General features: G+C 41.9%; 1 protein-coding gene across 1 annotated transcript; it reads left to right on the top strand.

Annotated features, from left to right (window-relative positions):
* LOC135705519 (uncharacterized) lies at window positions 1-25110 on the top strand. Its single transcript, XM_065227295.1, has 7 exons — window positions 1-277; window positions 9678-9769; window positions 22660-22769; window positions 23487-24063; window positions 24126-24461; window positions 24535-24849; window positions 24915-25110. The coding sequence occupies exons 1-7, from the start codon at window positions 196-198 to the stop codon at window positions 25029-25031; spliced, it is 1629 nt and encodes a 542-aa protein (XP_065083367.1). The 5' UTR covers window positions 1-195; the 3' UTR covers window positions 25032-25110.
* Window positions 25111-25454: the final 344 nt, after the last annotated feature.

Below are 25454 nucleotides of genomic sequence, written 5' to 3' on the forward strand. Positions count from 1 at the left end.
CTGTTGTCATAGGAGACTCGACTGATTATAAATCAAGAAGAAAGTGCAAATTGAGTGACATAATCATCCTGGTGCTTGGTATTAACGAGAAGGAAATTGTGATAGTGTTTCTAGAAAATAATTGAAAATTTCATCGGGCTGCTGATTGACAGTGGACAAGTGAAAAGGAAAACCGAAAATAAAACAACAGAAACAATGGAGGAAAGCAACGATGTGGTGCTGTACATTTACGATTTGACCCAAGGCATGGCTGCTATGATGTCTCAGATGCTGCTAGGTAAGTTCAGTTATATCGTACCTACATGACACACATAAGTACATAATCGGTTTCTATGGAGACGCGTGGTGGTTCGTTTGCAATACAATGTTTTCGTTTCCGAGCTGGTGCCATAAATTTTCCTTTATAGTTTTTAGATACAGACAAATAGTTGAAATTACGCCAAACGAAACTACTCACACCTATTTTCCTGTTTCTCTAATTAAAGCTGCCAGTCGTTAGAAAGTAGAATGCTTAAGTTCAATAGTTTGTACTACATAATTGTGGGTGTCGATTTTTCTTCAGTCGATCAACTTTAGTTTCTCGAACTCTTGTTTGATAAACTTTCTAGGTATTTGAAGCTTCTTTGATTAGGCTGATTGATCCTGATTGATCAACCTACCGGTGACAAGTGCCTTTCTCGTGTAATATTATGCTAGGTTCAGACTGAGCTGATGAAACATGTTATAAATCTATCTGGACTAAAAATGTCTTGTCGATGATTATTACTCAAGGTATTAAATAGCTTCATTTCATTACGGTCCCCATCACAAAGGCATCCAAAACTTGTATAAGTGATGTCTATGTTGGACTCTCAATATCAGGTCCCTATGGGTGTCCATAGCATTTACGGGTGAAAGAGAAAGTTGGGAAAATTAGTTTGAAAATTGAAGGCAAATTAGTTCAAGAACCAAATTTCAATAGTGGTAACTGACTTTGAACAAAATTACATCAAACATGTTAAATTGTCGAAACAACTAGTTATTAACGATATAGGTTAAGGAAAAATCTATACCCTAGGATGGCTCCTAAATACTATCGATAAAATCGATCTTCATGAAAATCGAAGTGAAATGTGGTTCAGATATTTTTAAAAGTCTTGAGAAACCCTTTCAGATATTACTAACCCCGTTTTACGGCAAGTATGCGCATTTTGGTTAAAGCTGTCAAAAATTAATTTAAATCAACAATAGAGCATTTCCAGCCCAAAACGCAAACCGGTTGGACATGATTGTTTTCGATTTGAATTAAATTTTGCTCATATGTTGGCTACTACCCAAGGTTGCATTTTTCATATAACACTTTCCGTCAGGCTAACACTTTCCTCCAGGTTTTAGAACATAACATCAGCTTTCTTCACAATAAAAATTAGAAAAAATCGAAAGGGGTCCTCCGATAAAGTCAACGTTTTATTATTTCATACATTTACTGTTGTTTCCCTTTCAGTGCATTTTTATCAAAGACCATTTCTACATCATCTTCTTAGATGATATTTTGATCAGATAAGCTGTTTCAAGCTACGATTGTCTTTTTTTAATATTAATACAGTTTTAAAAACGCCTTTTTAAAAAAGTTACTCTTGAGGAAAAAACAATCATTTTTAAATAAAAAAAATGCAACGTTGCGTAGTGGAAAATATTATAAATTAACAATATGGTCCACTCTTCTATTATTCCCGCCACTAGTGATATGAAAGGTGACTAGAACACTGTAAATTGAGCGCTTAGCAGTTGACAGCTCAGTATCAACAAGGCTATCGAAATCCACTCACAGTGGAGTAAAATTTTACTCAGAATTGTGAAACATTACATGTTTTTTTTTATAATCCAGTTATTGGTCAAGGCTCAAATGCGTTAGCTTTGCGGAGCCGAATATTTTTTACCTGATTGTGTGTGAATATCATTTTCTTACAATTAATGTTAGTAGAACGGGGGCCGATTACTCGCGGCTTACTCGAGATTAGGGATTACATTTATTGATCATTTGGAGGGAGGACAAAGGAAAGCATTTTGAACTAATTTAAAACTTAAACATACATACATCAACAGTGTTCTGGCAACACTGGCCGTTGCCCTCCTCCATCGCTGCAGTGAATTTGGACGATGAGGTAGTAAGTAGTATGACAGATGAAGTGACGGATTGAAGAGAGGAGGATAGATAGATGAATAGAAGATAATCTGTTCATTTTTCCCGGGATAAAGACGCCGAGTATGAGCATGTACTGGGCATAGTTTGGAAGCCGATGGAAGACGTATTCTGTTTCACAACTATGTCGAAAGCGGAATCCTTTATGGTTATCGGTGGCGAAGAGTATCCTACGAAGCGGATTATCCTCAGTTACGTGATGGCGCAATTCGACCCAGTGGGATTCCTTACTCCGGTTACTATACTTGGAAAAATGCTGATCCAAGATCTCTGGCGGACCGGCTGTGATTGGCATACGAAAATCAATCTGATTTCCTTCGAAAAATGGCGGCGATGGATACAAATGATGAAGAACATCGGATCGTTCCAGCTACCGCGGAGTTATTTCGGAAATGCCAGATCAGATGAAGTTACGGACATACAGCTGCATGTATTCGCTGATGCAGGCGAGGCGGCGTACGGAAGCGTGGCGTATTTTCGGGCAACTGTACGAGGTAAAGTGCAGTGTGCGCTGGTCATGAGTCGTGCCAAAGTGGCACCGTTAAAACAGATCTCAATACCGCGACTGGAGCTTCTAGCGGCCGTTTTAGGAGCACGTCTATCACGAATGGTGTTCGAGAGTCATAGCTTTACAATTGACCGGGTGGTGTATTGGATCGACGCAAACGTAGTGCTCTCATGGATTCGATATGACCAGCGAAGGTATAAACAGTTCGTCGGGTTTCGGATCGGCGAGATACTCAGCCTAACGAAGTTGACGGACTGGCGTTGGGTGCCGTCAAGACTAAACGTGGCAGACCAACTAACGAAGTGGGGCAAGGACCCGAAATGCATACTGACAGCACGTGGGCGCGAGGACCAGTGTTTTTGTACAAGAGTGAGCAGGAGTGGCCAGAAAAGGAAATGCTACCAGCGAACACGAGGGAGGAGCTCCGGATTCACCTCCTATTACATGACGTGAAGGTGCCTGCGGTTTTTGTGGACGTAAACCGTTTCTCGAAGTGGACAGTGTTGGTCCGAACGATGGCGTGCGTGTTCCGTTTCGTGTCGAACTGTAAGCGAAGGATTGAAAAGCTGCCGATTGAGACGCTAAGAGCGACAAGCGGACAAAAGAAAGCACGGAAGTCGAGAACCATTGCATCGGTCAGAGTTCCGTTGCAGCAAAAGGAGTACGAGAAAGCGGAGCAGTGTCTGCTGAAAGTGGCGCAGTCGGAGAGCTTCATCGACGAACTGAAAGTGTTAACGAGAAACAAGGATCGTCCGGTGAGCCAGTGGATGACTATCGAAAAGTCTAGTCCGCTATACAAGCTGACTCCGCTGATCGACGAGAATGGACTGATCCGGGTGGAGGGTAGAGTGGAGCGAGCGGAATTTCTGCCATTCGATCTGCGATTTCCGGTGATTCTGCCGGATGACCATCGGATCACGAGGCTGATAGTTCAGCACTACCATGAGAAGAGTGCCCACGGGTACCGTCAAGCAGTGAAGAACGAGTTGCGGCAGATGTATTACATCCCGCACATAGATGCAGTAGTCAGGAAGGTATCAGCGTCCTGCGTATGGTGCAAGGTGAATCGTTGTCGTCCTGAAGTTCCTAGGATGGCTCCGCTGCCAGTACAGCGGGTCACACCGAATCTACGTGCTTTCAGCTACGTCGGGGTCGATTATATGGGACCGTTCGATGTGACCGTAGGACGTAGATCAGAGAAGAGGTGGATTGCGCTGTTTACCTGTATGGTAACACGTGCGGTTCATTTGGAAGTGGCACATGGGCTGACCACCCAGTCGTGTTTGATGGCGATATATCGGTTTATTGGTCGCCGGGGCTGGCCGATCGAATTCTTCTCGGACAACGGGACAAACCTACGTGGAGCTAGTAAGGAAGTGGTGGAGGCTGTACAGGGCATTAGAGATGACTGTGCAGACCAGCTAACGAACGCGAGAACGAAGTGGACGTTCAATCCCCCCGCCGCACCTCACATGGGAGGCGTCTGGGAGCGCTTAGTCCGCTCAGTGAAGGAAGCGCTGACAGCGCTTGATGATGGAAGGCGACTAACGGACGAGATACTGCAGACAGCCATCTTTGAAGCGGAGGACATTATCAACTCCCGTCCGCTCACCTACGTGTCGCAGCAGTCCGACGAAGCAGAAGCGCTCACCCCGAATCATTTCTTGCGGGGAGCGTCAGCGAACCAGCCTGGTAGTATCTGTCCACCTCCCCATCCGGCAGTGGCCCTTCGGGATGCGTTTCAGCGTTCGCAGCAGTTGGCCAGCGTGACGTGGGAGCGGTGGATTAAGGAGTATGTGCCGTCGTTGAACCAAAGAACGAAGTGGTTCGGTGAGGCAAGACCGTTGCGAGCAGGAGATTTAGTTTACGTCGTGGAGGGTGCCAACCGGAAGTGCTGGATCCGCGGAATGGTGGAAGAGATCATCGTATCCGGCGACGGCAGGGTCCGTCAAGCATGGGTGCGTACCAATGCCGGAAGGTACAAACGAGCGACAGCGAAACTGGCCGTGATGGAGATAGCAGAGGGTAACCCTGAGCCGGATGTGGCTTCCCGGACAGAGTTACGGGCCGGGGAATGTTCTGGCAACACTGGCCGTTGCCCTCCTCCATCGCTGCAGTGAATTTGGACGATGAGGTAGTAAGTAGTATGACAGATGAAGTGACGGATTGAAGAGAGGAGGATAGATAGATGAATAGAAGATAATCTGTCAAAGAACGGAAGGTAGAAAATCACAAACAATACAGTATCGATTAGAAAGTGCTTAAAAGTGAGTTTTTTAGTATTCTGTGCTTTGGGCATTTTGTAGAAAGTTTGTGGACAAATTTAGGTCAGTGGAGGTTACAAAACACGGAACGGCAAGCAGACGACTCACAGATAGGTAAAACGAGATAAACACTGTAACAAATGAATTAAATTAAAACACTGAATTTTGTAATAGGCGGAATAACATTTCAGAGCGGTCTAGGTAGAAGAAAGGTTGTTTGCAGGAGGAACAATAACTAAAATTGTGAGTACTTCAACTAAAACCACAAACTATAAACACTAACACTATATTAAACGAATTCTTGCAGTTTGATCAACTTTATTTACGGTTGATTTACAAAAAAAAACGGTTTTGTTTTTCTTTGATCTGAACAAACAGCTTTAAGAAAGTCGTAAATAAGCTTCATAAAGTCGATATCACGGCAAGCCAAGACGTCTCTAATTGGCTCAAAGGGTTGTTTTCCTCGGACCCTAAGGGAATCACACAGAACGGATCTCGCCTCATGATGCAAGGAGCAGGACCAAACAACATGCTCGATGTCGTGATAATCGTTTCCACAGGTACACAAGTTGCTGTCGGCAAGCGTAATACGGAAGAGGTGGGCGTTTAACGAACAGTGATTGGACATGAGCACGAATAAAATCACGACTGATATCCAACCCTTTAACCCAGGGTTTGATCGACACCTTGGGACAATAGAATGTAGCCATCTTCCCAGATCACCATCATTCCACTTTTGTTGCCAGTTGGACTTGCTGACGAGAAATCGTGAAAAATTCGTGGTAGGCGATTTGTCGCTCGTAAATATCGCCTTCCATAACGCCCACCTTGGCCAGCGAGTCCGCTTTCTCATTGCCCGGGATAGAGCAATGAGAAGGGACCCATACCATACCGGTAACTCTAAGACTAGAAGGTCCCGAAATAACGTGCTCAACTTTTTGGCTCAGCTCTGGTACTCTCTTCGGTCCCAAGCAAATCGATTCACCCCCCGAAACATAGGAAAAACCAATAACCCCTCGTTTTATCTGTCAAACTTTCATAGCTAATCAAAACAAACATTGCGTAGTACTAGAATTTCTACTAGAATGGGGTACGTTAATCGATGGCTTGGGACCAATAGGCAAGTCAAGTAGTGAGCCAATTTAAAATCGTTAGTTTCGTATTGATTGTTGCCCATACCAAGGTGATGATATGCGAGCTGTTTGATAAAGCACTCAATGACGATCGTATTTCCTGGAGGAAATACGCCGAGTGCTTCATCGGCCTCATTGAACGCATAGCCTCCAGGGAGCTTAGGCTATCCGTAAAAATGAAATAATGGTCAGGTGGAAGTGAGGCAATACGCTCTAACGTGTACGATATAGCTGCTAGTTCAGCAACGTATACCGAACACGGCTTTTGAAGCTTGTATGAGGCGCTATGAAGATCGTGGAATACTCCAAAACCAGTGGAAGCATTTATCACCGACCCATCTGTGAAAAATCTCTTCTCGGTATTTGTTCGCAAAAATAGTTGGGACAATCTCATTGTGGGATCGAATCTCACGGAAGAACAACTGAACTGATGGGAGACAGCGCGATTGGGGTTGAACGAGGAGGGGCCGATGTCCAGAGTCATGTACTCGTAGTACAAGCTCATGAATCGTGTTTGAGGATTCCGCTCTAGCAGCTTCTCAAAGTTTTCGATCACCAGCGGGTTCATGACTTCACAGTGGATGAGGAACCGGAACGATACATCTGCAAAACGATTTGTTAAGGGGAGGACGCCCGCAAGAACTTCAAGACTCATGGTATGCGTCGATTGCATACAACCTAGCGCGATTCGAATGCAACGATATTGAATCCTTTGGAGCTTCAATATGTGAGTCCCTGCCGCCGATTGAAAGCAAAAGCTACCGTACTCCAAAATCGAGAGAATGGTAGTCTTGTAGAGTCTTATCAGATCTTCCAGGTGGGCTCCCCATGAAGTGCCGGTAATGGAACAAAGGAAATTGATTCGCTGTTGGCATCTCTGCCTCAGATACGCTATGTGTTTTCCCCAAGTGCATTTGGATCGAACCAGACACGACGGCCATGGCTCCGCCGAACTTCTTTCATCGACCTTCAAACTTTCATCGCGGTTCCAGCGAGCTCCTGTCGCTAGACTTATTATTGCGCCGCTTATATTTTATTAGAGTCTGGCGGCGATTATAATGCGCTTGTCTACATTCACTACATGCGCTGAGTAACCAACGCTTTTAGAAATGTATCCTTACGAATGAGCAAAAGTTTCGTTTTCTGTATTTTGACTAGATAGGAGATTGCTATCTCCAGTAATGTTATTCAGATGGATAAGACCTTGGCCACAGGGTGATCAGTGAACCGGGAAATCGTGAAAAAGCCAGGAAATTCTAAATCACCAGGAGAAGTCCGTGAGTTTTGATGATGAACCAGGAAAAAAATATGAGATCTTCAAAGAAATTCCGAGAGTATTGAATTCTGAGGGAATAAGAAAGATTTTTTCCTTGACTTGTTTTCCGTGCTGAGCCCCAATGCTACCGATGCCAGTGAGGCAGCTCCCACATATGGACCCTACCTATCGATCCATCAACTCATGAACCAAGGACCAACGGCTTTACTTCCCGACTGGGATTGAACCCAGGCCTGCTGGGGTAAGAGGTAATCACGCTTACCAATACACCACCGGTGCAGCTAGAAGTGAATTCAAACGAAAGTTCAAGGGACATCCGTGAAAAATATCAAGGATTTCGAGTTTCAATTAAATTTCTAAACCTTGTCACTTATGTATTGCATTATTGAATGGAACAGCAAAATAATCTCGTACTTCTACGTCAACATGCGGTCGTGCTTTGGACACAACCCTCAACTTTTTACCTTTTAAATATCCTAGTCAAAACTTTTCCATGCATCTATCAAACAACATAACTAGTTCGGTGTCAAACTTAGTAATTAATCACATAATCGAGCAGTTTTGGGACTATATTTAAAGAAAATTATGCGATTAAATAAATAAATGACCTCTTTTTTCGAAGTGCTAGAAGATAAAATCTCATAGTATCGTTCCATGGTAAATATACAGTGGTAGGAAACGTCATTTTAAACCACTCGAATGATAAAGGCTGACTAAGTAAATTGGTACGCTCCTCACGCGCCACTAGCACGCCTCTAGTGTTGAGAATCGAAAATCGTTGACAGTGGTTTGTTTACATTTCTATAGAGAACAACTGGTGCAAGTTTGATCAAAGTAGTCGATTGCGTTCAGAAATAACGTCAAATGGAACTCGAAAGAAGAAAAAATATTGTGCACGAACACCTGGAAAATCCGGAGTGGTCCGGTTGCAAGTCGGCTAAAGTGCTGAAGATGCCGAAAACAACAGTTTGTCGAGTGCTCAAAACCTACAAGGAAACCCTGAGTGTGAAAAGGAAGCAGCGGACCTACGAAAAAACTGGAACCAGGGATCGTCAGCTGAGCAGCAAGGTTTTGAGGTGCGTTAAAGCCAACCCCGGTCTTTCGATCGGAGATGTGGCCAGAAGGTACAACGCCAACTTTCAAACGGTGCGGAACATCCTTGCCAGGGGAGGATACAAGTCGTACAAAGCAGGTAAACATCCGAACCGGCACATGAAGCAGAATTCCGTGGCCAAAAAACGTGCAAGGCTCTTGTACGACCGTGTTTTGACGAAACACAAAGGCTGCACTTTGATCGATAACGAAACATACGTCAAATACGATTTTAAGCAGCTTCCCGGTCCAAAGTTTTACATCGCGACTGGATGTGGGGATGTGCCGGGAAAATTCCAGGTTCGTGTTTGCCGACAAGTTCGCGAAGAAGGCCATGATTTGGCAAGCGATTTGCAGTTTTGGCCTGAAAACAGAACCATTCGTCACATCTTCGACTATGACATCCCATGTTTACATCGAAGTCATCTTTTGGCCCGATTTGGCCAGCTGCCACTACTCTAAGGTGGTTCTGGAGTGGTATGCTGACAACAAGATCGATTTTGTATGAATCCTCCGATTTTCCCGGAATTTCAACCAATCGAAAAATACTGGGCAGTTTCAAAGCAGCGACTTTGACGAAGGACAAAATGGAAGAAATGCGCTGATTCCGTGTCCATTTCCACTGTGCGGGCGCTGATGGGCTCGATCAAGAGGAAGGTTCGAGATTTCGTTCGAACTGGAGAAATGGAACCATCTAATGCTGTAACTTTGAAGTTTTAATAAAAGTACTGCTAAGCAACCATTAATGGACTTTTTAAACTTATTGAATCACGAATTGCAGGTTTTTTTGTGCGTACAAATTTACTTTTAGTCAGCCTTTATGATCCATTCTTCGTGATAAGTGTAAATATTCGGCAAAAGCATTGAAAAGATAAATTATAAATTCTTCGCTAAGCAATTTCATTCTCTTTGAATTGTTAAGATTATCGCAAAATTAATGTCATTTACTGATAGAAATTAGCAAATTAGGGCTTCAATGATAACCATTATTCGCATTTACAACCTTTTGTTTTTTTTTGTTTGATCAGTTATTAATTGTTATTTGGTTATTCTGTTGGCCAGTCAGTCCATTGGTTAGTACATAAAAGTAAAAAAAAACATAAATTGTGACAAGGGGCATATTGCAGACAACCACCATAATATAGAATAAAATCGTTTCCATTTCAACCGGGAGCATCGTAACATCGTAATAAAACTTCCCTTCTTCTCCTCACCATTCCAGGTCGCCACATCGACGGTATTTGGCACACGGCTGTGGTCGTCTTCGGCCGGGAGTACTTTTACGGATCGCACGGCATTACGAGCTGTTCACCGGTGAGTAAATCGACCGATTTCCTTTAGGTACGTACACCTTTGCTTTACCGTGGTGGCATATTAATGGAAATGAAAAAAAAAACCGATCTACGTTGGATAAAAATATATCGCTGCCTGGCCGGCCAACCAGCCGGCCAGCCGTGTCGTTTGAGCCGTGGAATTTTGGGATAAATTTTGTGATTTGCATGTCTGCCTAACCCGGTCTCATAGAAATTGTTTACGTAGGCAAATTTATGGATCTCACTCTTGGAAATAACTTTGAAAAATTAGAAATATTTTGTTGGTAAGGGGACATGCATAAATGATGTAGTATTTGATTGGGGAGAAGGTGTGACCGGTCATGAATAAGGTATAGCAAAACAAGCACGAAGGGGAGGGATGTCTAAAGCTGGCTGCTAAACCAAACATCTCAATTTACTACTCATTAGAGAGTAAAAATGAGACGGAAACAGCCAAAATTCAAACATCTGGAGCATTCCAAAAGCGTTCAATCGTCACTGTGAGACAAAATAGTTTTCCGCAACTTACCCGATGATGACGAGACGACGTGATGCTCGCTCCCACTGCGGCAATAGCATTCCACTATTCCATCCCAATCCCGATGGAAGAGGCCGTTTTCGTTTCGGGAAATTGTACCTACGTGCAAGTGAATAACAACGCCCACTTACCTGACCGTTATTTTGCTTCTTCAAGCGAGAATTAAGGGATATGTGTCTCCTCTCTAGATACAACGCGTCGGCCCCAGTGGAAATATCATCACTTTAAAAATAGAACCACGACAACAACACAAATCCTGTGCCTACTCATCTCGCCACTTGCGTCCATGGCAGCGGCAGGGCGCAGAATTGCCTACTATTTGACAGATGAAAGCACATTAACTAGGCGTTTGCTATGAACCTTTGTTCTACTAGGTGGTAGTTTACCTTTGAGCTTTGCAACGTGGATTAACCTGCCCGTTTATTATCATTAACCGAATACACCAAAAACAGCGAGACTGCGTTAACTCACATCACGATGCATCTGTTCCAAATTATCATTTTTATTATTAACTCCGGGCGCAACGAGGAATGCGTTTTATTTTTAAATATTCCCGCTTTTGAGCCAATATGTGAATGTGCATGCATGCAGCACACCAATATGTGCATTAGCATATTAAACACGTATACAAGTGCATATTCCTAAAATGTAACCCGAAATGACGACGATTCCCTGTCTAAAATTGGAGCACCTTCGGGCCTTGTGGGGCGCATTCACCATCATCAGAAGAAGCAGTGGAATTACCTCGTCTTCGATGATGCTCTTTATAATGAATGGATAGGCCCGTGGGTGGGAGAAGGGGAACATTTTGACGCGTTTTCGCGGGCGAGAGAGATTGGTTCACGTGCCGGTCGTTAGTGGAATGGCGCAAAAATCTAAAATCAAAACAGGAAATATTTTTCTTTTCCTCAAAACGGGGTTATTTTTTTTTTTTGGTGCGGTGGAAATTTTGCGCGCTGCTTGATGATGATTGGCATGTTGACCAACATTGAACCGCAGGACACCGGAGCAGACAATAGTGCTGAACTCCACTCTGCCTAGTCAAGGTACGTCCTTGGCCAAATGTTTTTTTAGGATTTTTGTTTTGTTTCGTTAATTGTTTTGTATTCCCCACATTTCCACCTGTTCTTGCGTCTCGCATGTTACCGCTAAGACGACATCGTCCGCAAAGCCAACGATCTCGATACCTTTGGGCAGCTTGAGCTTCCGCAAGCCGTAGTACATGCCGTTCCAGAGCGTTGGTCCAAGGATGGGGCCTTGTGGAACTCCCGGCGTAAAGCTAATCGATCTCTGTCCCATAACTGTCTCGTAGACCAGAACCCGATTATGGATGGTACACTTCGCGAAGTTGTCGGCAAACACGATCTTGAATCTTCTCGGCACATCCCCACGTCCAGTCACGATGTACAACTTTGGACCGGGAAGCTGCTTAAAATCGAGTTTGACGTATGTTTTGTCATCGATCAAAGTGCAGCCCTTGTGTTTTGTCAAAACACGGTCGTGCTTTATGCGACTTGTATCCTTCCCTGGCAAGGATGTTCTGCACCGTTTGAAAGTTGACGTTGTACCTTCTGGCCACATCTTGGATCGAAAGACTGGGGTTTGCTTTAACGCACCTTGTACTAACACCTTGCTGCGCAACTGACAATCCCTGGTTCCAGTTTTTTTCGTAGGTCCACTGATTCCTTTCCACACTCAGGGTTTCCTTGTAGGTTTTGAGCACTCGACAAACTGTTGTTTTTGGCATCTTCAGCACTTTAGCCAGCTTGGAACCGGACCACTCCGGATTTTCCAGGTGTTTGTGCACAATATTTTTTCTTCTTTCGAGTTCCAATTGTCGTTTATATTTCTGAACGCGATCGACTACTTTGATCAAACTTGCACCAGTTGTTCTCTATAGATGTGTAAACAAACCACTGACAAAGATTTTCGATTTCCAACACTAGAGGCGTGCTAGCGGTGTGCGAGGGGCGTATCAATTTATTTTTAGTCAGCCTTTACTTTATAAATATTGCCATAGAATACGGACCCGGTGGCATCAATGGTAGGTAAGTTAAGTTATTGCACCCAATTCAACGCTGAGAGGCTCTCATTAATAGCATCGAGATGACACCGTGTGAAATTTTACGCGTGCTGTTGGATGCGATGACGGGTGGTCGCTCGAAAGGATATCAACTTTCAAAACTAACGGCTTATGATGGCGATCAACTTTCAAAAAAGACAGATGGCGGCTCTAACAGCTCAATAGGATCTGAATCACTGACGAGCTCCAGGTCGAGAAGTTTACCATTCGCGTTGACCAGATCTTAAGTCCTGCAGACAGTAAGGACTCGACTACAGCAAGTTTCTGTTCAGATTAAGCATTGAGAGGCAACAATCCTTGGACATCCTGATCGAAGTCCCAAGCTAGATTCGGCAGGTTGTTATCACCCATAACGACGTCAAAATCACAAGAAAGCAGCGAATGGAGAAGAGCATTCGTTTTAGTCCTAAAACCACACGGACGTTTTGGTAGTAGACGGTCAAATGAGCACGAGTGTTCTACGCATATCAGTCCCATATTTCAAAAGTTGCTTCTGAGAAAATCGCGAATAATGCTTCGAATCATTTCTGCTCATTGGAAGAAATATACGCTAAAATAAGTTAACACATTGTTCACATTTCAACAGAATCAATATGTTTTAGTGAAAACTACAGAAATTACCTTCAATAAAATCAGTTAAGCCTATTTTTATACGAACAATATGTATTGGGACTGTTATGCCTAGAAATTTGCACTGAAGTAGGAAATTCTACGCATGTTAGTCCCACTAGAAACTGTTACTGTCAGTGTTGCTTTGATGGCCACGTTGCGTTTGACGTCTTTACTCTTGTGATTACATGAGCGTGCTTGCGTTCTCCGCAGTTTTGGAAGATTCTGGATAGTTTGTATAGCTTTCCATCATTAAATTATACCAACAATAAATTTTTTGACACTTCTATAAAACCATTAAAAGTATGGGCATCTCAAGAAACTAATGATGAGTGCACTATTTAGAACACAAACTTCCTAGCATCTTGTTCTACTCCTTAGCAAGATGAACGTAGGCCTAATGGATATTGTGCTGAATCATTTAAGTCCGACCATAGATTTAAGGCTGACATGCTCTGGACAAAAGATCAATACGTCACACGATCGTTGAACGTGGGCTTCGATGAGATCAAGAAATACTTTGGAAGAGTTGACATGCACATGCATATTTCTTCCGTACGGAGTTGACCTTTATACTACGTATTATCATATTATATAAGGGGCTTTTCATGAAACACGTAGACACTAGAGAGGGTCTAGTATAAGAGAGGAGCGGACAAGTTGGTTTTGAGCCAAACGAACTGTCAAAGCCAGAGTCAATCAAACAGCGCCTATCTGAATTGCATTGGCAGTGTTGCTAGAAACTACCCAGGCATAGGTTGCCAAGGCAGTTTGTTTTGAATCCGCTCCTCTTTTATACTAGACCGTCTCTAGTAGACACTATACGGGGAGTGTGGGGGTGGCGAATGTCTACATTAGTGTGTAATATTGCATTGTTTGAAATTAGAAACTGGCATTTTAATATGAAATCCCATTTTTCTTAATATTTATCTACATTAAATAAAAACGGCCACTTCCTAAAATGGTTCATACTGTTTCTTTTGCTTGTATAAATCCTGTTTCAATAATTTGTGAACAACAAATCGATTCGTTAATAATAAATTCAGTCGAGAAAATCTTTGTGGGACAGTTATGCGTAGAATTTCAACATGGGACAATTAGGCTTGATGTTGTTTTTATACAAACCCAGAACAAACAATATGTTTTTCTATTTTCAATCCAAAGTCTACCTAAAAAGTACTGTTTTATGAACAAAAGTGAAAAACGCTCAAAAGTAACATGGGACAGATATGCGTAGAACGGCAGAGCAGTAGAAGAGGTATTTGTTACGGTTGGCTTTAATTGATGTTCGACGCACCGGGATCTGCGTTCAGCACCGGCTTCCAAAAATGTCGGGTCCTTGTATCAACCTAAAAAATTCGATTCCTTGTGGCCAAGATAAAGGAACCATAGCTTTTGACTTCGATTCGCGGCTGATTCTCACCTTGTATAATACAAAAGACAGTGGCCGGCTTCTTGGTATCAGTGATTTCACAACAACTTCATCCACATTCAAAGATTTCTTGGCGAGTTTCTCGATGTCTGACTGTGAAACATCAAGTGAATTTTTTGGTTAGGTAGACCCAGAACGTTGATCACGGATCGATGCCACGTAGAATTTTGGCTGATTGATCAGATGAAGCGTCTTCATCATCACGGTTTCTTTTTGGCATGTTGGATTTAACAAACTTGAAAATCCGAGAAAGAGCAGATAGTAGCGCTGGAGAAAGCTTGTTAAACCCTCCTTGGATCTCCTGTCTAATATCGGGAATAGCTGGCTTTTATCTCACTCTTCATTTCTTCACTTCCAGAACAACATGTGAAAAGGGCATACAAGCTTTTTGTAAACAAACCTTTGTAGGCCCTTTTCTCACCAACCGAGGGTCGCCCACAATGTACTAAATAAAGCGGAGAAATGGTTTTCATCTAAAATTACTGAAATATTGTCAGTAATGAATGCAATACTTTTAGTTCACTAGCCGTGGGAACAGTAATATTTATTTACTTTGCTTGTTTGGTACCCCGCTTGACAGTTCGATTGGTACTTAAGGCTTCACTCTTGGCGGGACTCTTAGGCTCTGAACCATTTGGTAGTTTTTTTTTAACTTTTGGTTAAAATTTGACAGATGGAAAGTTATCGATTAACCCTGCTATCCGAACGTGCTTATTTCTGACAGACAAGAAGTTAAAGTTTGACAACCGTGGCTGAGTTCTTCTCGAAAACCGGTCGATCGAGAGCACAGGGATTTTCGAACATACAGAATAACTTTCGAAACGTCACTTTTAACCACGAGTTGAATTTAACTAGGCAAATGGTTCACAGCCTTATTGGGAGATTGCCGTAAAAGCTCGACGCAGATGTCGCCACTGCATGATGATGATAATGTTGACAGACTCCACTGGCGTGCACAGGGTGGGGCAAGGTGGGGCAATTGCCCCTCCTTTTATAAATAAGATTTTTCCATATTTACAAAATTATCATATAAAATAACTTGATCTTGATAACTTGATTTAAGGTAAAATAACTTCATTTCATAAATTGGAGGTGAACCAGCCCAAGGCTGAAAGCCTCCCTAATAAAGTTAAATTAAATAATTAATCAATTTCATAATATAAGGGCACTGAAAACCTTTTATTGCGTCAATTCCTTTGAGATGGTGCCTGAACATTGCACCACAAAGGTGCATGAAGGGACAAACATCAATGATTTTTTTTGGTCAAAAAAATTCAAGTGTAAATTTTTGTTTCAAGGGTGTTTATGGAGGGTTAAAAGAAGAGGGTAAATTAAAGGTTATAAAAATTCACCTACGTGGTGGTAAATCGAAAAAAATCAAGGTGGTACATGGAGGGACTAATCAAAATGAATAATCGGAATCTCGCTAAAAATTTGGAGGTGCTAATTTAACTGAAAATTTCTGGTGGAAAGTTTGCAACGTGGTGAATGTAGAAGCAAGGTTTATTCATTTTTCTGGTGCATAATTAGCATCGTTCTGATGAATGCAAGCTTCATTTAAAATTTATGGTGGAAAATTACATGAAGAGCCATAGCCCGAAAATTTCACCACAAAACTGCATGGTGAAAAAAACTTCACTAACAATTTTTGGTGCACCGTTTTGGTGAATGGAGGAGCATGCTTTTTTGAAAATTTCTGGTACAAAATTTGCATCGGTCTGATAAATGAAATGGACAGAAAACTTCTGGTGGAAAACTTGCACTGGTCTGGTAAATGAAGGCACAAGTTTTATTTAAAATTAAGCTATATTGAAAATTTCTGGTGGAAAATCTTCACCGTTCTGGTGAATGGATGGGCAAGCTTTTCAGAAAATTTTTGGTCCTAAATTTGCATCCTTCTGCTGAATAGAGAAACAAACTTTAAGAATAATTTCTGGTGTAAAATTTGCACCATTCTGATGATTGGAGGGAAGCTGCTTTACTGAACATTTATGATGAAAAATCTGAAAATATGGGCAAGCTTTATTTGGTGCAAAACCTGCAACATTCTGATGATAGGAGAAGCAAGTTATTGAAAATGTCTGGTGGAAAATGGAAAAAAGTAAATCTGCACCAATCATTGGAGAAGCAATTTTTATTGAGCATTAACAGTAGAAAATTCGCACCGTTCTGGTCAATTGAAATTATCTAGGGGCAAGTATGTATTGACAATTTCTGGTGTAAGATTTGCAACAATCTGCTGCATGGAGGGGCAAGCTGAATTGAAAATTCCTGTTGTAAAAATAGCAGAGTTCTGGTGAATGGAGGGACAAGCTTTATTGAACATTTCTGGTAGAAAAAACTACAACGTTTTCGTGAAAGAACCTCAAGGATATTAAATTCTGAGGGCAGTTCCAAAAGAAAAGATTTCTGGAGATGATTCCATGAAAATTCTCTAAAATAATTTCTAGTGAATGCAAGATAATTTCTAAAAGAATATCGAGAGAATCAAATATTGAATGGAATTCCAAAGGATGTTGAGGAAAATTTCAAGGGAATTCCTAGGATAATTTCCAGCTCCATCTGGGAAGAATTTTTGGAGAATACAGAGGAAATTCTTCTGAAATTTTAGCGGAATTTCAGTTCCAAGGTATTCTGAGAAAAAAAGAGTTCTACTATATTCCGAGAAGAACCTCAAGGATATTAAATTTTTACGACAGTTCCAAAATATATCTGGGAAGAATTCAAAGAAAATTCTGTGAAAAATTTCTAGTGCATCCTGTAGATAGTTCCAAGATAATTTCGAAAAGAATACCGAGAAAATCAAATTTTGAGTGAAATTCCAAAGGGATTTTAAGCAAAATTTCAAGCGTATTCCAAGGATAATTTCAAGCTCATTCCGGGAAAAATATCTGAGACTCTACAGGAATTTCAGTTCCAAGGTGTTCGGAGAAAAAAAATATGAAGAGAAAAATGTCAATAAACCATGTAGGAGCGTTCTAAAAAAAATCGAAAAAACGTAAAGGATATTGAATTCTGAAGACAGTTCCAAAGGATTTCTGGGGAATATTCCAAGAAAATTCTGCGAATAATTTCTAGTGAATCCTGCATCTGATAGTTCCAAGATAATTTCGAAAATAATACCGAGGGAATCAAATTTTGAATGAAAAGGGATGTTGAGGAAAATTTCACGGGAATTCGTAGGATAATTTCAAGCTCATTCTGGGAAGAATTTCTGGAGAATACAGAGGCAATTCTTCTGAAATTTCAGGGGAATTTCAGTTCCAAGATGTAATGAGTAAAAGTCAAGAAGTGTTCTAAAAATAATTCCAGTGGACTTCTGAGAAGAATTTCAAAAGAGCTCATAGAGTTCTAAACATTTCTAAAAGAACCTCAAGGAATTCTGATGATGGAATTTTTCGCAACTATACAAAGTTTAAAAACAGCTTTTGGATTCCCTAATTGAAAAGTTTGTATTAGTTTACTATTGAACCTTGGTCTATTGTTGTCGTACTAAAAATTCGTCTAAGAATCTTCTCTGAAAATGTCAAGTCATTTGTTACCGTGGTTATAATGTTACAGCGCTGCAATAACTTCGGGTTTGTTCTTTATATCATCTTTACAACATGTTAAATATTCGGCATAACTTTCTGTCACCCCGACTGGCGGTACTTTGGGACAGAGTTGACATGCTCAATCCTTCGCACAAGTCATCATTCCGTTAACAATCCTGTACTCGCTTGTCAAAATAGTTTTGTGCGCTTTTGTTCCAATAATTACATATGTTTTAAACCTTTTTAATGATCACCTTGGCATTTAGATCAAAATTTGAAGAAAAAAAAATTAACTACGATTTTTGCTGAAAATGACCAAGTTTAACGTACTCACAACGGTTATGGTAAAGTGTAACTACAACAGCATATAAGGCTTACAAAACCTTGAAATAGTCAAAAATAAACTGTAACGATGCCTTCAAAATATACAAAAACGTACTGCACAAAATATCAGAAAGGTAACTGAATAAAAGATGATACCAGGACCTTGAAGAATATATTTTTCTGGGTTTATATTTTTAACCTGTAAAGAAAAACATTACGCAAAATATTATTACAACGATTCCTACAGGGTTCAGACATTGGAAGAAAGCGACCGAGTTGCTGGGCAAACACAATCGCAGTGATACCCATATTGGTAGTATGGAAGCGTGGAAAAATGTCAAAACCTCAATTCCTGAGGTCCTGACAGCGAAGCAGATTTCTTGGGAGCAAATGATGGCAGTATGTTTTAACGATACCAGCACAATGGCTGGCAGCACTGCTGGTTTACAAGCCAGGTGCAAGGACAAAAACAGCAATATACTTTCATGAAGGGCTTTGAGTGTGTTGGTTTATTTCCTTTTAATTCCGTTATAATTGCTTATCTTTTGACAGATACGCGTCTACTACTTGCAGACTTCATCAGTGCCAAGTACTCAACACAACATCACTGATGAAGATTGGATTGATCAAGAGCAATATACTGTTTATTCACTGCTATGCGCACTGTTTGAACCTTGTGCTTGTCGACGCAGTGTGCATGCGAAATATTGGTCATTCATGTCGGTTTGTCTGTGCTATCATACCCCATCTGACGTGACTTCAGCTGAATCCAACCACCAAGGCAACAACATTGCAGCAAATGGTTAAAGACCTACTATCGCAACCATTTGATGAACCGATCATCATCAACATCGTCGATGGGATTAAACTGCCAATTTCCATTGGCTGTCTGAAAGCAGTTTGCATTGTAAAAGATGAACCACCACCGGAGCAAAAAATAAATAAAATTAGCTTAATTGAACACAAGTAGCACTGTTTTAGTGGTAGGTGGACAGCACCATCCACCACGCACTTTGGAGTACTCTCCATCCCCAGATTAAATGCACCATAGAAGAAAAAAATTGCCCCTCCTTAACAAGATTCCTGTGCACGCTAGTGCAGACTGCATATAAAATTCGTGAAAATTAGCATTAAATCATAATTTTTATCAAGCCTGCGTAAAATCCTTCCAATATAACATTCGAATTGATGTTTATAACATGGATTACAACAGAAATTGAAAGGGCGATTGCCGTGAGAGACCTAGCACACGCACTCTACACGCGAAATCCCAACAGGAGAAGGAACGACAATCAGTGGAACGACTTTGTACGAAAACGCAGTAAGGCAGCATCGTTGATCTCAGCAGCAAAGAAGCGATACGGGGAAACGCATTTTGCACACAACCTCCCTGCAAAAAAGCTTTGGAGCAACCTCCGGCGTGAGGGTGTGCATAACAACGCCAAGAAGAACGTTGCCGCTGAACATGCTGATCCTGATGAGATGAACCGTTTCTTCTGCGAGGGACATCGACTGCTTGTGACTGACAATAGAGCAGAAGTTGAACCGGCGCACCGTACCGCTACGGACCGTGGTGGGATGCAGTTCGAATTCCGAAGGACTACAGCCAACGAAGTGTCACGCAAGATTATGGAAGTTCAAACCAATGCTGCAGGTTCAGATGGAATCCCTATCTCATTCGTTAAGATGTTGGTCCCGTTTGTACTGCCTGTACTGGTTCACCTGTACAATGCGGTGATTGAATGATGTTCTCATTCTCCTTTTTCATTCCGCAAAAAAAGCATGCATAGATTTAAAATATTGTGCTGATAAAATTACACTGAAGTGAAAATAATGTTTTGTTACTAAACACCTCATGTTTAATTCATTCAATGTTTGATCAAATTGTAAAAATCTGTGTAATCTGTTGTTAAAATTTTAGAAATCTGTAATCTGTGAATACAGAATATTGGTTTTAAAAACTCTGAAAATCTGTAGAAATACAGATTTATTTGTAGTTTTGGTAACCCTGATGCACCGGAGTGTGAAGTTGTTGTTATTATTTTCCCCTGGCTAACCTAAAAAATGTATGAAATTAGATCTGCCTAAATGAGTTTGACAGCGATTTGTTATGTATTTCCCTCGGATTTTCACTAACACGTTCTCACATAACGCACCAATACAACCGGACATGAAAATCTCTATTATGCCTCACCTGTCAGCGATGAATACTATAAACAGCGCAGGCGATCGAGCTATGATGATGACTATGAATTTTTACCGGATCAGCAACCGAATATACATTTAAAAAATCCGTGGAAAAAAAAGAAATTCATTCGCACGCACAGCCTACTCCTCTAATCTAATTTTCTCTAAGTTAATAAAATTTGCCCTTAATTTTTCTAAACTTCTCATGAATTGCCTGAACTACCCTGAAGGACTCGGACCATGTTAAAAGTTTTTGCAGTTGGAAATCTTATATTTTTTCTTATGTTTTCGGAATTACTCTGAAGTTTATTGAACTTTCCTTAAACTGCTCCCGCATTCTCTTCATGTTCCGCTAATTTCCTGATGCTCTCGGAACTTTGCAGAATATATCGAAAAATTTGTTGAGGTTCTCGGAACTACTTGAAAGTTTTTGCACTTTACTTGAAGTTAATGAAACTGCCCTGAGGTCTTTTTAATGTTACCTGAGGCTATTGGAGCATTCTTGAAGTACTCCCAACTATCCTGTCTAGAAATGATTTTCCCATATTTTTATATTATAGTCACTTTAACGCTCTTGGGCATTCGTGACTTGTACGGGGGTTGGGATTTGAACTCGTGACTTTGGCGTGAGAGGTATGGATGCTAACCACTACACCAGGGCACTCGTCTTCCGTTATATACCTGATATATTTCTGAAGTTTTCTAAAATGCTCAACTCACCCCAAAAGGCTGAACTTTCCTTAAGTTTTTGAAACTTCTCTGAAGTTATCGGAACTGCCCTAAAGATCTGTAAGCTTCCTGAAGCTCTTGGAACTGTTCCCACATTTTCCTCAAGTTGTCTGCAGTTCTGTGAAGTAGTCCGAACTTCCTTTAAATTCCCTAGATATCCCTGAAGTGCTCAGAGCTTCTTGAGAGTTCCTGCATCTTCTCTGAAGTTAATGAAACCACCCGGGTCATTCCAGCTTTAGGGTGTTTGCTCTAAAGTGCTTGGTTCCCTCGAGACAAACCTGAATTTTTAATATTTTAAGATTTTTGTTTTGTTTTTTTGAATTGATTACTCCGCCATCGAACAAGTTATTTGTGTTCTTGATTCACCATTTTAAGGGGTTTTTGATTTAGGTCATTGACAATAAAGCATAGTCACAGATTATTGGATGGTTTCTAAATGATTGAAAAGGACTCTTTTTCATACCGAGCGGGTTTTTGTTGTTTTTCAAGATTTTGACCCAAAATTCCCTCCACTTATTAGAAAACCTAGATAGGTTCTAGTATAGTAGATACTAGATGTATTCCGAAAAAGAAATCTGTCTGTTGATTAAACTTCTCTGAAATTCTCGGAATTAACTCCAATCCGTATTAGGTTCCTACAGAATTCGTAAACTGCCCTAAAATGAATGGACTTGTAATAACGATCCCAGAAGTTCTTTGGACTTTCAAGATTTTCTTGGAACCTCTGCGATGTTTCTAAAAAAAATCTGAAGTTCTTTAAACTTCCCTGGACTTCTTTAGGCTTCACTGAAATTTTCAAAACTTTCTGATGGTTTCCACTGTTTTGCTAAAATTAGTGGAACTGTCCTTAACTTTGCCAACAAAACCGTTCCCATTCTATTACCACTCCCTGTATTATGATCCAACGTTCCTGCGAGTTTTTCCCGTGTGTTTTCCGCCTCCTTTGCTGCCTCCTGTTGGGTCACAATGTCTGGCGTGTGAAAATGTTCACATGATGACCGTCGTCGTTGCCATCAACGGTCGGAGAGGGAGCGAGAGAGAGAACGAGAAAGAGAAAAAGAGAGAGCAAGCGAATGAAAATGAGATCGTGCCGAGAAAAAGAAGAGAGCACCGTCCCATGCCTACCATATGCGACTGCAAATATATGATCACAAACGATCGCAGTCGGGGCAGTTGGATCGCATTCTCTCGCAGTGCTACTTAGTTAGTTCTACTCGCTTGCGGCGGTTCTCACCATAGGAGGATTCTAACCATTCAGGAAAAAAGGAAAACGTGTGTGTGTCTTTCGCTGCAAGAGGATTTTCTTCCTTCTCCGGACCGGTGCGTTGTGCGTTCACTGATAAATCTCCAATTTGATCGGATGTTTTTGCAAAGAAATGATCTTACCTCTCTCAGACCGTAGTTTTGTCCGGAATGATACTAACGAAAAATTCCCCCCTTTTTTTTCTTATTTCAGGGTACTACAGTGCTCCATGAACCGTTGCGAAAGGAAGTGATCGGTCAGACGTTTATCCCGCAAACCTTGCTCACGGATTACCTTCGTGACTTGGCGGAAAGTACCTTCAGGTAAGTGCGTAGGTGCGACGACCTAGTTCGATACATTTTCTTCCCATTTTGGTCGTCGCAGTTGATTGATGACCATTTAACCTAATTTGGGTCCCACCTACTCAACACAAGACGTTACCTACGTGGATGTGCGTGTGTGTGTGTGTGTGCTTAAAGTGTGAATGTGTGAGCGTGTCGAGGAAAATCTGCCGGGTGTTTAAAAATAACCCATCGAGTGGCGGAAAATGGAGGAGTCCCGTCATACATTGTGTCGTGTTGGTATTCGAATCAGTGGTGCGTCGGGTGAGTTCACCACTCCGTGTATTGGTGAGTGAGTGGCGCAGCACAAACGAGGAAAACTTGTGGTTTTGTGCGATTCTTTTCCACCGTCTTCGACGGTTGTTTTTCACAAAATTAGGCAAGGTTTTTTGGCCTGAAGCAGCACTAAAAATAAAATCGAAGAGGTTTTAGGCCTAACGTAGCTGCAAGCTGGTACTGCGATTGTGTGATTGTGCGAAGGCGTTAATACCATCGTCATCATCGGGATGGGATGCATTTTCTCTACGCTAGATTGCAATTCAGTTTCGAGCGGATGCAATTGTTGATGGCAGTTGGACACGGATGGGATCGCATATGTTTGTGCAGACATTTTGTGGACGTGTTTATATTTGTGTGGCAATTTAAAGCAAGTTAAAGCTCAAACTGACCATTCCTTTCCATTCTCGTTATCATCCACAGGGGCAGCAATTACAGCCTTCTGAGTCACAACTGCAACACCTTCAGTGAAGACCTGTGCCAGTTTCTGTGCGGCATCGGCATTCCAAAGTACATCCTAGACCTACCGACGGAATTTCTATCCACTCCGTTGGGTCAAACTCTAGCCCCGTTGATTGCCAGTCTCGATTCGGGTGGTGATCCGACGGCCAACTTCCAACACGAGTCGGATTTCCTTAGGTCGGGGCGCGAAAGCAGTCCAGGATTCGATCAGCTGAACAACCAAATCGAACAGGCCCGGCAGCAGTCGCTGGAGTTGAACGAACGGCGGAACAAGATCCGTGACAAGATCGACAAGAAGAGCAAAAAGAAGGAGAAGAAGTCCAAAAAGGATCGCAGCTCGGGTGACAGTGATCAGAACTCTACCGGGATGTCTGAGGGTGAAGCGGAATCGATGAACGGCGTCAACGGTGTCAATGGATCCATTCCACCGGAGATGCTGCCTTCGGAGAAGGTCCTGAAGGAAGAGGAAGCCGAACGGTTGGCGGAGGAGGAGCGGAAGAAGAACCGTGAGCCACCAATTATCTTCAAGGAAGTAGATGTAAGGGCTTGACAGTTCGCCACTGACTATCTGGAGTTATAATAATTTCCTTATTCTTTCAGCCAAAAGTCGAATTGGAATGTTTGGTCAATCTGGTCGATGGAAAGCTCTCTGAAGAGGAGCAAGTGGCAGTAGACGAGCTTCATCAGTATCTCCTGCTGGGAGAAGGCGCGTGGGCGTTGGGTGATGGCTTCCTGGTATTCGTCGGACGCATGTTCCGTGATAGTTCGCTGTCGACCGAAGTTCGGGTCCACTTGCTTCGTGCCATGGCCAACGCTGCCCTGAAGGACGACATCATTCTACTGCTGCACCAGGACAGACGGGAACACGTCCTGATGAACTTTGCCCAGGACATTGACAAACACACTCCAGAGGAGCAACAGGCGATGGCTCTGTTTGTAAGTTTTGATTGGTTCTCGAAACAGATCGCCGTACTCTTTTCCTAACACACCTCCCCTAAACAAATTCCAGATGTGCAATCTTTTCGAGAATGACAACGCTTCCGAATGGCTGCTGTACATCTCCGAGTGGCAGTACAATAACCAATCGATATCGAACATCCGCGCCACTACCAAGGTCGCCGTACACTGTCTGCTGTCGGCCTGTCCCCGACTGAAGGACATCGGCACCGCCCTGGTCCACAATCTAGCATGTAAGGAAGTCAAAACTGTGGTCTTCGACGACGTGGCGGTGGAGATCTCGATGGCACTGTTGCAGTTCTTCAACTCGGAACCATCGGAGGAGCACCTCTTCCGGACGATGAAAGCCCTGGCCAAGTTTGTCAATGTAAGTCACTCGATCGCAAGCCATCTCTGTCCGACAATCAATTATCCCCTTTTTCTCCCGAACAGGTCTCACCAGATGTCCCGCAGTTTATCCAGATGATTGGACCACACCCGAAGACCCTGCGGGGCAAAAGCGATCGAATCAACGAACTGATTGATCAAATTTCCAAAAAAGTCCGTTAACTCCCGTCACGTTTCGTTATGTAGTTAGTTGAAAATTTAATTGTAGAGTCACATACAAAACACACACAAACATACACACCTAAATACAAGGTTGCAAAGACTCATTTCAGCTAAAACAATGTTTTTTTAAATTATGAAATAATTAGATGCCATGATCAAATTTTGAATTGGTAGGATACAAGAAGAGGTTGCAAAGAATGTGTTTGACATATTAAACCTGTTTATTTCACTTCATGAGAGTCACAATCAGCGATTTTTCACAAACTCACTCACTCACTCACTCACTCACTCAGCGATCAGATAATCGCTGATTGTGACTCATAGAAAGCAAAATTTACAGGTTTTATGTTTCCAACGCATACTTTGTAACCTCTTCTTGTAAGTTACAAGTGAAACATGCCATCATACCATCTTTTGGTTTTA

Source organism: Ochlerotatus camptorhynchus, unplaced genomic scaffold (genome assembly GCF_037179485.1).
Source record: "Ochlerotatus camptorhynchus isolate MF236.1 unplaced genomic scaffold, CSIRO-AGI_Acam_v1.1 ptg000268l, whole genome shotgun sequence".
Lineage (NCBI taxonomy): Eukaryota > Metazoa > Arthropoda > Insecta > Diptera > Culicidae > Ochlerotatus > Ochlerotatus camptorhynchus.